The sequence below is a fragment of the Cygnus atratus genome, chromosome 25 (genome assembly GCF_013377495.2).
Source record: "Cygnus atratus isolate AKBS03 ecotype Queensland, Australia chromosome 25, CAtr_DNAZoo_HiC_assembly, whole genome shotgun sequence".
NCBI classification, from domain to species: domain Eukaryota; kingdom Metazoa; phylum Chordata; class Aves; order Anseriformes; family Anatidae; genus Cygnus; species Cygnus atratus.
The window spans coordinates 3,884,109-3,896,184 of NC_066386.1; the positions used below are offsets into that span (position 1 = coordinate 3,884,109).

The 12,076-nt window shown below is 54.4% G+C and overlaps 2 protein-coding genes across 2 annotated transcripts; both read right to left on the minus strand.

Annotated features, from left to right (window-relative positions):
- Nucleotides 1–165: 165 nt before the first annotated feature.
- Nucleotides 166–7,363, minus strand: EFCAB3 (EF-hand calcium binding domain 3). Its single transcript, XM_050715437.1, has 12 exons — nt 7,124–7,363; nt 6,441–6,512; nt 5,679–5,771; nt 4,695–4,791; nt 4,513–4,586; nt 3,881–4,024; nt 3,294–3,365; nt 2,554–2,680; nt 2,042–2,235; nt 1,340–1,524; nt 1,121–1,249; nt 166–453 (listed from the first exon to the last, which is right to left on the minus strand). Exons 1-12 carry the CDS (start codon nt 7,278–7,280, stop codon nt 166–168), a joined length of 1,632 nt encoding a protein of 543 aa, XP_050571394.1. The 5' UTR covers nt 7,281–7,363.
- LOC118258929 (uncharacterized) lies at nt 7,323–11,770 on the minus strand. Its single transcript, XM_050715438.1, has 10 exons — nt 11,604–11,770; nt 11,358–11,457; nt 10,874–11,073; nt 10,695–10,780; nt 10,415–10,516; nt 9,620–9,679; nt 8,642–8,743; nt 7,991–8,089; nt 7,420–7,446; nt 7,323–7,360 (listed from the first exon to the last, which is right to left on the minus strand). The coding sequence occupies exons 1-10, from the start codon at nt 11,657–11,659 to the stop codon at nt 7,323–7,325; spliced, it is 870 nt and encodes a 289-aa protein (XP_050571395.1). The 5' UTR covers nt 11,660–11,770.
- Nucleotides 11,771–12,076: the final 306 nt, after the last annotated feature.

Consider the following 12,076-nt stretch of genomic DNA (forward strand, 5'->3'; position numbering starts at 1 on the left):
CCGGTACCTCAGCGCCGCCTCAGGGGAGCGGCGTCCCGCGGCTGCGGCCGCGTGCGGTGGAATAAAAACGATGAAAACGCTTGTCTCGGCTCTTATTTCGCGTTTTATTACCCCGGAGGGCAGGGTGGGAGCGAAGCCCGGCCCTAACCGGCACCGTCCGGCGTTTCAGCGGGTTCTGGTGGGGGCCAGGGACGTCCATTTGGTGGTGGTCGCCTGCCTGGTGGCCCGGCGATGGCGGCGGTTCAGGCGGTCCAGCGCCTGCAGCTCGTCGGCGGTCACCAGCTCCTGGCACGCGTTCCACGACCAGGAGTAGGTGGAGAAGATGTGGTGGAAGCGCTTGCTGCCCGTCTGGCGGCCGATCTCGGCCCCGCCGATCTTCCGCCACAGCTTGAGCAGGCTGGCGCGCTGGCGGAGGGCCAGGCTGTGCTGGTACTGCTGGGCCACCCGCGCCTCCTGGGAGCGAAGGGGAGAAGGGAGAAGAAAGGAGAAGGGGGCCATGCTCAGGAGGAGGCAGAGCCCCATGGGGGGAAGCCCCGCAGCTCGGCCCCGGTGGGAGCACGTGCCGCAGATGTGCGTACAAGGCTAAAAATACACCTCAGCGGCACGCTAGGATGCGGTGATGGCAGGTTATAACTAATTCATGCTGACAATTAACAGTAATAAACAACTAAGCTATTATTATACCTCTGGTTTCGTTTTTCCTTGCGCTTAGGAGAAAATTGCCGTGTAATACCCACGTCTAGTTAAAGCATTCGCCAGACAGTTAATTTATAGGTTGCACGAGTGACCAGTCACCCTTCGGTGCTGGCTGAATTGCAGTCCCCACACCGCAACCCTAACGTCTGTGCTCTAAGCTGTACAGTATCTGCAGCCTGTGTCTCCTTGCCATGGTATATAAGTGGGGTTGCCAACTATCATTATATATTGCTTCTAGCTTTGTGTCTTCTCATCAGAGTAATGGCTACCAGGGAAAAAAAAACAACAACAAGTTGTAACTGAGCCCGTGACTGAATGCTGCAGCAGAAAAGGGGGAGAAAACGTGAAGCAAGTGCCTGACCGAGTGAGGAGTCCTGTGCGGGCGGCTCCTGGAGGGCAGGTGGGACATGGGGCTGGATCTCACGCTCGTGTGTGCTTGTGTCTTGCCCTGGTTGCCTGTTTTGGGGTGACGCTGTCTGTTTGGCTGCGCTGAGCTGATGGTGGGGGAGTGTTTCTGCTTTCTGCTGCGAGCAGGAGGCTTCAGGGTAGCGGCCTGATTAAACAAAAAGCAGGTTTTCAGGCTTGTCCCCAGGCCTCCCTTGGTACTGTTCCATGTATCGGAAGCATCATGCTTGTCTCTTACCTCCTGCACGTAGTTTCTCTTATGGATGGAGCAGCTCTGTGTTGAAGCTACTGGCTCTTTCTTTCTCTGCCTCACCAGCTTCTGCATGTTTTTTTTCGGCTTCACGAGTGTCTTTGTGTCTTCATTCAAAATCAGTGGGAAGATGGGTACCTGAGCATACGGGCTGCTTGTACGGGGCACGGATCCTGGCAAGGGGAAGATAGAACAAGGGTCACTGTACAGCTACAGCCAAGTGACTCTTGCTCTTTTTCCTCTGACCAGAGAAGGGCTTGTAGGTCCCAGATTTCTCACTCTTTTGAAACACAAAGCTACTCAGCCACCAGAGACACCTCAGGAAGGTGATTCCTTTGTCCGTAGAAGTCTCTGGAGCACAACCCACTCCAACTGTTTGATTCCGCATCTTGCCCTAGGAGGGTTATGGGCTGGAAGAACTCCCAAGGTTGGCTCCAGCTCTGTTTTCTGTGCTCCTCTTGGCTATTACTGCCTGGGGAAGGGTTTGCTAATGCGAGGCTGGTGCTGGGACTTGCTGAATAAAGTACCAAAGCACCGATTCTCCACCTTTGGAGGAGGCCATGTGCCATGAAGTAATGGAGGAAGCTGTGGCAAAAGCCCCAGTCAGTATTTCACCCTTGTAACTCTGGTGAACTCCCTTTTGGACAGAGTGGGAATAATAGAGTGGGAATGACAGCGTGCGAGCCTTACCTTTGAGTCGTTCCATATAAGCTGCTGCCTCTTTTTCCTTCATCATTGGGATGCGGGCAGCGCTTACAAAGGAAGTCATAGGATAAACCAGATCTTTCCTAGTTTTCTTGTTGTTCTTTCTGTAACTCGTGAGGAAATCAGCATCCAGCCAGGCTTTGTGGCCAGTGTAGTCCCTAAGCTTCTGCTGGTAGTAACTAGAAGACAAAAGAGGGCGTAGTTGTCCAGCAAAACAGAGCCCAAGGCCTGCTCAGCACTGGCTGCTGTACACTGACATATCTCGAAAGCCCATATTTAAATGGTGTGAGGTAGACATGTGGTGGCCTTTACAACAACACCTTTGTAAAGAAAATACTGGAGCTATGCAGGTGCTTTTGGACGTCCATCTAGGTATGAAACATTTCAGGAAATATAGTCTTGGGCCCTGATATCCACATACTAAGTTAGATAATCCACATATGTCCCAGTAAAGTGGAGAGCTTCCTTCTCTGTCTTGCAATGCTAAGGCAGCTCACCTGGCAATCTGAAGAAGAGTTTTCCGGGGCAGAGCTGCCAACTCCACCAGCTTCAGCAGGACTTTGCAGAGGAGGATTCCTCTGGCATCGACATAATCAAAGCTGCCTGAATCACTTTTCTCAGGGACTGGAGAGAAGGAGAGCAGTCAGAGCCATGACTGAGCCTTGTCTTACCTTCACAGAGCTCAGAGGGAGCAGAGACACCCGCAGCCCCCAGAAAGATCTGGACAATAGGGATCTATCCCCATTTTCTGCTGAGTGCTGGTTAGACATCTAGCAGGGAGGACGAGTCCCTGCAGCCATTCATTAGCCAAAGAAGGATAATGTCTTCTACTAACGGCTTCTCTGTTCAGGATAATGTCTTCTACTACTACTGCTTCTCTGCTTGAGAGCTGAGTTTGGCCTCTGCTCTGGTAGCCAGGAACACTTGGACTGGATGCTGGATTCGTGCCACTGTCCTTGTGTTCCCCTCGCTGAGACTGGCCAGCACTACGATGGTCCTTCCCCACCACTCTTCTCTGCTGCTCGGTCTGGGGACAGAGCTAACCCTCAGCTGCACTGTCACAACCCCGTGAGCTATCACGGTCTTGTCTGAGCCTTTGTTTCTTTGGGTCCCAATGCTGATTTCTTGCTCCGTACCAATTAGACTGGGAATCAGATAGTTCAGATATCTCTGGGTAACTGACAGTTTTGCTGGAGGGGAGCACAACACTTGCATGGGTAGGGTGTCTCTTACTTACATACTGTCTGGATAAAGCAGTTCTTGTCAGTAATGGTGGTCAGAAAGTCTGAGAAATTCATCGCCTTGTCTCCTGCAAGCAAGTGGCATCTCTGTTAGCAAGGCAGATTTTTGCTGTAACGAAATGCTGGGGTGAGCAGCTCAGAGCTGGCACTGCAGAAAGATTTGCTTGCTAAAACCTAAGGGCAGGAGAAAAAGCTGTTAAAGCTTTCACACGTAACTGGACAGTGGCACTTAGTGCTTCAGCATGTGTAAAGGGGTCCAAAAAGCACGGCATGTATTTGTGAAGGATAGAGCCACTGGTGAGTGCTCAAACACAGCAGCTCAAGCATGGTCCCTTGCTCATAAAACATCTCAGTACAGCACTGCCCATGGCTGGGAAGGCACATGGAGAAGGATCACTTTACACACCCAGAACAATCCATGCATCGAGCCCAATCCCTGGAAGTGTTCAAGGCCAGGTCGGACGGGGCTTTGAGTGACCCGGTCTAGTGGGAGGTGTCCCTGCCCATGGCAGGGGGTTGGAATTAGGTGATCTTTAAGGTCCCTTCCAACCCAACCCACGCTATGATTCCATGAGGCACTCACCATCAGCTTCTGCACACACCAGCTTGTTGTATGCCTCCTGGCCGGCCAAGCTAATCCCCAGCTGCTGAGCAGTCACCTCCAGGCTGTAGAGGTTAATATTGCCATCCGTGTCTTTGGGGAAGAAGTTGAAAGCATCGGAGAATGCTGCAGGCAGGCAGGAAGAAGACAGTGGTTTAAATGGGGTGTGGGGGAACAGAGCTACCTGTCTTACGTTCTTTTGGAAGCAATGAACTGTAACCAGTAGGGATTGAGGACTGGGGTGGGCTGTTCCTTCCTGCCAGTGGCAAAGCATCTATCTTTAAATAGCTACTGACAGTGCAGGGCAGTCGAGGAGTCTGGGGAGAAGAAGGGTAAGCACATATTTGATGTGAGGTGCTTGGTTGGTTTAGTTCTAGCTCTGCTCTCCTGATTTTCAGCTGTCTCTCTGCCAAAAAGGGCAGAGACGCCTCCTTCAGTCTCTGGGTCCCCACATCCTTGGGACACGGAATTGTCCCTTCCTTTGTGTACCCCAAGGTGAGGTTATTGTCTCAGGAGGGTCACGCAGTGCTGCAGGACCAAGCTAAAGATCGAACCACTCCTGTCCGTGCTGGCAACATGTCAACGGGGAGGAGCACGTAGCAAGGTACCGTTACCTTTCCATTGCTTCTTTGTCATGTTCCTCACTGCTTCACACTCATTTCTCATCTGAGGGATCTGTGGGAGTTCACTGCCACACACACAATGAGGAGGAGAGATGGACAGGCTGACAGCTGAGACGTGATCACACAACAGGCCTCGGCGTTCCTACAAGCCCTGTCTCCACCTTGATGCTTACCTGCTTGTCTCCCTTGTGAGGGGTTTTCGAACCCTCTTCTTTGGCAGGAGCTTCAGTTTTACCCGGGTTTTGGGAGCACGGCCAGGAGCAACTTTTTCTGGACATGGAAAGACAAAACCTCATGGGCTTCCCTCTCGCCAGCACCCACAGCCTCAGACATCCCAAGGAGGAGAGCTGGAAGGACCCTACGATGGCACCTTTCCCTGTTTTGTGCTGCAGCAGCATTAGCTCTCTGTGCCCTCCTGTCCATGAGCAGCAGGATATCGAGCAAGAGAAATCTTGTGCCTCCCAGCATCCCCTGTCCTCTGCTCTTCCCTGTGGATACTTTCAAATCCCTTCTTCTTGTCACTTAAGCCTCTGATTTCCCATCCCACCTGCAGCGGACATGGAGGGCAGCTTATATCCCTTCTTTCTTGTATCCTTATATCTCTTCTTCCTTCCCTTCAGAGCAGCCAGCACCTGGGACAACCTGATGCCCACAGAGGCAGCATTTCATGGACAAGCTGTTTTTCCTTTCTCTTCCTCATGATCACGGTGGCTCATGGTACCCAAAGGCTGACTAATCACAGAGGGGAATTAACAGCATGCCAAGCTTTTTCTTGCAGATATTTTCCTCTGCCTGCTTATCCAGAACCTGGCTTGGCTGATGGACGAGAGGCCACACAATTGCCATTGCAGCACAGCCAGCCTGTCACACTGTGACCCAGAATGAAGGCGTCACAGCGCAGGTAGCTGAAGACCCAGGCTCAGTTCCTGCTTGTCACCCCCAGAAAATCCAGGAGAAACCGGGTAAGGCACTTTGGGCCATGTCCAGGCATTCAAGTCCCAGAGATGCCCAGAGCTTGGCTGGGTAAAACCTCAACCAACCTCATCCAGTGCTGGCAATAACTTGGCAGCAAGCGGAAGGCTGGTTTGGAGTCTCCTTCCCACCCTTTCTATGGGTTAGGAGTCTCCTTCCCACCAACATTTCTATGATTCACTCACCATCCACTTGTGCCTCTTTCAGCTTCTCTGGGGCTGAGTGGATGCTTGGGGTGGCCAGGATGGAGCCCTCACCACTGACATCAACTTTGGTCTCTATGAAAGCAACAAAATAAAATCTTTTGAGCACTATTTTCCTTCTAAGCATGATTCTCTTAACCATCCTCAACACAGCAAGACGTTACTGCCTTCTACACACAGCCAGGAGGTGGAGGGAGATTGGTTAAATAAAAGTAAGAGCCGTGTTATTAACATCCTTTGCCTTTCTCCAGCTCTGTCCTCCAGAGGGTTTAAAATCTTTTCAGCACATTAGTGAAATTAATCTTGCCTGCACACAGGGAGGAGAAAAGCCCTGACATCGCTGCTACGAGGGGGAAGCCGAGCGAGACGAGGTGGCTCGCAGACAAATCAGGTCTGTGCTGTGCAGGAGAGTTGCAGCAAGAAGGGGAACAGAAGCCAGAGGGTGCCAAGTAAATCTTTGCAGCCCATTCTACGGCTGTGCTTTCCTGCCCTGGTGGCTCAGGAGTTACGACGCGGAGCACGGAGTGTGTTGAGAGCAGCACCGTGCCTTGATTTCTCCAGCAGCTTCCACTGGAAACGTACTGCAGCTGCTGGTGTTCCTCTGCTTCTCCCCCCGCAGCTTCATTACCAGCAGATTTGCAATTCATTAAAATACACGGCCACAGAATTTTCTTCTGAAGGGAGAAAATCTAATCCTGTTTGCTGTTAACTTGCAGCAGCTTGCACGGTGGACATCTCACTCACCTTCCTCCAGGGGTGGTTGCTGGACCACCCTCACCACCTTCATGGATTCGCTCAAACTCGCCTTCCCATCAGCTGCAGGGGGAGAGCAGAGCATTCAGGGGAAATAACAGTTATAAAAATGATAAATTGGTGGGAATGACAGACAGCAGAGCATGGAGAGGATGAGGTGCTGGTGCTGGACCCAGGGGCAGCTGCTATACAAGCCAGGGGCTTGCCCCAGATGTTCGTTAGAGCTTGGTTCCTTCCTAACGGAGGCAGGATGGAGTCTTCGGGGAGGGTTAGGCATTGGAAAAGGGGAAAACTGAAAGCAAAAGTGCCGGGGCTGGCTTTTTACAGGCAGGAGTCCAGAGTGACTGCATCGGACACTAATCCCCATCACAGCGTGAGGGCTCTGATGGGGTACCAGGCACGGCTGAGACGGGGCAGGGGGACTGTACTGCTGGAGGAGCAGTCACATCCCTCGCCCACAGAGACTTTCCTCCACGTCTGCCCCATGTGAGTGGGAACCCACAACATTATTTTAAGGGGATCAATAGCTTCGTGTAGCTTCTTGTGTTAACATCACATCCTCATCACTGGACAAGCACCAGTACGGGCACGCAGAAGGCTTTTAACTCAGCTGTTGGTTACCAGAGACGTTTAGGCTTCCTCCAAGGGAATAGATCTCAAAAGCCTACCCCTACCTTCCATGTGTCCCGAGGCTTCCTGCATCTCCTGGCTGCCCACGTGGACCTCTCTGGCTGTGGTGTCTGGGGTGGAGACCAGGTCCTGGGTGCCGCCCTCATCCCCTAGAGCCCAGGCAATATTTGAACGGAGCAGGAAGGGGCTCGCTGGGGACATTCCTGGCCTTGGCAATGACAGTGGAAGGGCAGGCAGAGACCCTCACCGTCCACAGCAGCGGGACCCAGCACCTCCTGCAGCTTCTCTGGGTTCGGGGGGATCTCCCCCAGGGGGATCTCCACCGTGGCCAGGTCAGAACCAAAATTATCTGCAGTGTCTGCATCCTCTGCAACAAGAAAGCGTTAGAAACCTCCTCTCCGTGCTGGTAGCCAGCGGAGAGAGACTGGGAAAAGGTTATTAATAATAATAATGGAGACACCTTTGCCTTTCACCTACCCTTTCCATCTCAGGATCTAAAGGACTGTAGCCACAATAATGCAATGAAACTCCCTCCCCCCCAGGCAGGGTGGGATGTTGAGGCCAAGAAAGATTAAATTTCCTTTCCACGGCCATTCATCAACCCTTGCTTCCCTCCACACACTGTCTAGCACTCTCTAGGCACAACCCCCTTTTACTTTTATATGCTGAAGGATGGCATTTATATCTTGCCAGGACACACGGAGCAACTTGTGCCAAATAATGCAAAGCAAAAAATTGAACATGAGATTAAAGGTAAGGGAGAAGCGGAGAGGATTTAACCTCTGCTGAGTGCAAGGCGTATCCCAGGCCGTGGCCAAGCTCCAGAGACCTCTCTGAGCTCATCTTTCTGGGTTTTTGGCTGCAGCGGCTGTGCAGGAGCAGAAACCGAGGAGAGAAATATCAATCCCCACCCATGGTGTGTCCCGGGACCTCCTGCAGCTCCTCGCTGGCTAAGGAGATCTCCACGGTGCCCGCGCTGGAGCCTGTGTCCTGGCTGTCGACTGTGTCCCCTGGGGAACGGGGGAAGATGAAGTGTGGTCGGGGGGGGGAAGATGTTTGAGGAAGGAGAGCCCAACAGACAGACAAGAGCTTGCAGGGAGGCTCTTGGCTGCAGCTTTAAATGTCTCGCCAAAAAGGGAGTTTACAACACCGAGAACTCTCATATCCACAAAGGATTTGGTGATTTTGGAGAATTTCACCACAAAAGTGCTTCACAAACCCAGGGCCTTTTTGGCCAGCTAGCCATCCAGGCTGGAGGTCCAGGCTTTCCTAGAGCACAGCGTTCTCATCTCAAGTTATCCCTGACTCCCTGAGATCCTATAATGGATAAATCCCAGAGCAACTCAGTCTGATCTCACAGCTGACCCAGCTTTGAGCAGGAGGTGGGACTAGAGGTGTCCTGAAGTCCTTTCCAGCCTGAATTCTATGATTTTGTGCCCTGGGAAATGTCAGTACTTTGGCTTTCATTTATTGATTTATTTTAATCCCAGCTCTTTCTCCTTTTCATCCCCAATCCTTAAGCTTCCTGCCCTGCAGGTGCTCCAGGACCTGAACACACTCACCATCCACAGCCACATCCTCCATTGCCTCCTGGTGATGCTGGTCTGAGTGGGTTTCTGCTGGGGCGAGGTGAGACTTCAGCTCTTCGACGTAGACCTGCTTCCCTAAAATCAACAGGGAAATGCGTTTTGTTTCAGAAAGTTTCCTGGAGACTTGGAAAACTCAGTTCTGGGTTGTGAACGGGCAGAATGCACCGTAAACTAGCGGCATCAGGAAGAGCTTTGCTCGTTTTTTGGATTTATTAAAATACATCAGACCTTTTATCGCTCGTCATTGCAGCAAGCACCTGAAATCCGAAGGCAGCTTTAGCACAGTGCCCTCTGTGGAGTTTGTCTTCTGAGGCTCAGGAAGGAGATTGGGAAGGAGCCAGCGGAATAAAAGCAGCATTAAAGAGAGCCCCAGCCCGCAGTGCTGCTGCAAGAGCTGTGCCTGCGGGATGGGCTGGCTGTAGAGGCTCCACAACCTGGAAACCTCCACGAGGGAGAATCCTTCAGGATCCCTGCCTGCACGGGAGAGATGATCGGAAAGCAGCACAGAAAGGTGGAAAGCGGCCGGGAGCGTGCAGACATCACCATCTAGCGGTCCCTGACGCCAACAGCCTCAGCACAGCCCAGCATTTGCAGGTTCGGCAGGGCTGGAGTTATTTTGTCAGCACTTGCAAATGGCTTCTCCTGGGGAGCTGCGAGCAGCCTCCACCTCCTGCTCCTGCTCCAGGAGGTGCCCCTGGCTGCTCGTGGCTCATTTACAGCGGCCGGTGCAGCCACATGGCCCTGATTTTTTGGGGAAAAGCCACTCCGGGGTCCCAGCAGTTGGTTCCTATGGTCCTGAGCCTGATCAGCCACACTCACTGGCATTAAGGGCTAAGCAGGGGTCTCGCCCCACCCCATGGCTCAATGGGAAATGGAGATTTTTCTGTGTTACAGGGACTTTGTTCAGAGTACCCAGGTGTGGGATGGTCACGGACGGACTCTGCTGCTTACCTTCCTCGTGACAGTTTCCATCAGCCTCCAGAAACTGGCTCACGTTTGCCTCCCTGCTTTCTGGAAAGGAAAAAGGAGTTTGGGGTTGGAGGATGCACCAAGGCAGGTGATCCAACGCAGCCGCCCATGCGGAGGGACAGGCAGCTGCAGGGACTGTCCCACACCTGCCCCAGCCAGGGACTGAGGGAGAAGTGGGTGGAGGTGGCTGTGGCCCCTGGGACAAGGCGTTCACCTTCTCCTTGTGGCTGCAGGGCAGCAGCCAGACCCTGTGCCAAGTCAGCCACCGGGAGTCACACTGCTCACCTCCTGCTCCAGCTCCTGGAGGCACGTGGTAAAAAGCAGGACCTCAAATTCCATTAAAAATAAAAAGATCTCATTTTTATCCTACTGGAAAAGTAAAGCTGAAGATCATGAAAATGTGTTTGAGATGGGAGTAGGACAGCCTGCGGGTGGCCTGGAAGCTGCGACGCTCAGAGTTTCACCTCCGGGAGGTGCCACAGGCCGACTGCCACCAGCTCTGAGGCTTTGCTCTTGGTTTTGGGCCAAGATTTTTGGATTAATTTGGATTAATTTTGGATTAATTTTTGGATTAATTAGGATTCGCCCAGGCTCGGCATGGCCGGTGTGCTCATTTCTGTGCTCTCAGCAGCACCTCTTCTCCTGCCAGCTGCGTCTGCAGCCGGTGGCTGTGCGATCCAGCTCCGGCCCAGGTTTGCTATCGGGGGACCCATAAAATATGCACGGAGGGGGGCCAAGGCTGGTGTACACGTGCCTCCAGGACAGTTCCGTGCTTACCATGAGCCTGAGCTTGTTTCTGCCCCTCCTGCCTCCCCTCCCCTGCCGGGCAGGTCCCCAGGCTGCCCACCGCCACGGTGTCCGGGACATCAGCCTTGTCCCCTGTGGTGGGAGAAGGAGAGAGGAAGGGGGAAGTTTTGGACACCAGCACATTAAATGGTCCCTGAGTCTGGTTTCTCCAGAACGCCGGATTCACCAAGGTGGGACAGAGGATTTCAGAGGAGTATGCTTGGAGCAAACGCGGTCGAACGGGGTGGGGAGAGCCAGGGGTTAGGGTTACCTTCTGTCCCCAGCACAGCCTGACCCTGGTCTGCCTGCTCTGCGTCGCTGGGACTCGGGCACAGGTCGGGCGAGAGGCTGCTCCTCCTACCGAGGGACATTCCCACACTGAGCACCCGTCCTCCTGCTTTGGGGACCTGGATCAGCCCGGGGGATGATCCCCGCTAACATCCCTGTTACCTGCCCTGGGCTGCGGGAGCGCCCTCGGGGGGGCTGGGGGCTCTGCGCCCCGCTGCCTGGGGGGAGCCCCCCGGGGCACTGCTGGTCGCTGAGGCCCGCCGCTGAGGCTGATCCTGGCCGTTGCTCACGTCCTTGGTTTCTCCCTTCTCCTCGTGCCGTGGGTGCCGTTGCTTCAGTAACGCGTCCAAGGACGGGGACGTCTGGGGCCGAGAGCACCCACGTTGTCAAACACCATGTGGGCTGAGCCCGGGGATGACAACCAAAGGGACCTGGTGGCCACCATCCCGGGGATGCTCCCCAGCTGGGCCCATGCTGGGCCACACCGGGGTGCTCAGCAGTGGCCAAAGCCATCCCCAGCACAGCTCCCCGACCCAGCTGCATCCCTGGGGCTGCGGGTTACACGTCTGGGTGATGGGTACGTGCTTTTGAGGGGCTGGGTGTGCTCCCAGCAGGATGTGCACAGGGCCACGCTGCCCACCCTCACCTGTATTGCTTTGTCCAGCTTTGACACGCCCGTCCTGCATACCGCCTGCCTGGGCGGGTACACCTCGGCCATCAGGATCGTGCAGCATGGGGCAGACCCCCTGCAAGGCAGGCACCGTCCTGTCACCCCCTGCACCCCACCTGGCTGTATTTCTACCTCGAGGGTGGGCAGGGAACATAACAGAGCCCTAAGACATGAACGGGGACAAGCTTCGTCCAGCCAAAGAGGAGGCATCCCCTCACTTACGTGGAGGCTCTGCTGGACGTGGAGGTTCTGCTGGACGTGGAGGTTCTGCTGGACATGGAGGTCCTGCTGGATGTGGAGGTCCTGCAGGACGTGGAGAGCTTCCTGGGGGCAGTTGCAGCTGAGGAGGGGGCAGACGCTTCCCAGCTCTCTGCTGACCCACGTTGCGGTGGCTGATGCTGCTCAGAGGCCACGGGGCTGCGGGACTTCGGTGGCTTATGGGGCTTCATCCTCTCCTTGGCCAGCCCTGGTGAGAACGGGGCCCTGCGGGGCCGTGCTGACTCCCAGGTCCTTGCACCCAGCAGGGACACAGCCGGGATGGTGTGACCCCGGGCTCTGTGTCTGCAGGGACGGGATGTGACCCCGGAGGAATGGGCGTTAAGGGTCTGCAGTGCAGACCCCCTGTCCCATCGCCCCTCTCTGGGCACCCCGCAGCAGACTCACCCCCTGGACAATCGCCCTGGTGGCCTCGGGTG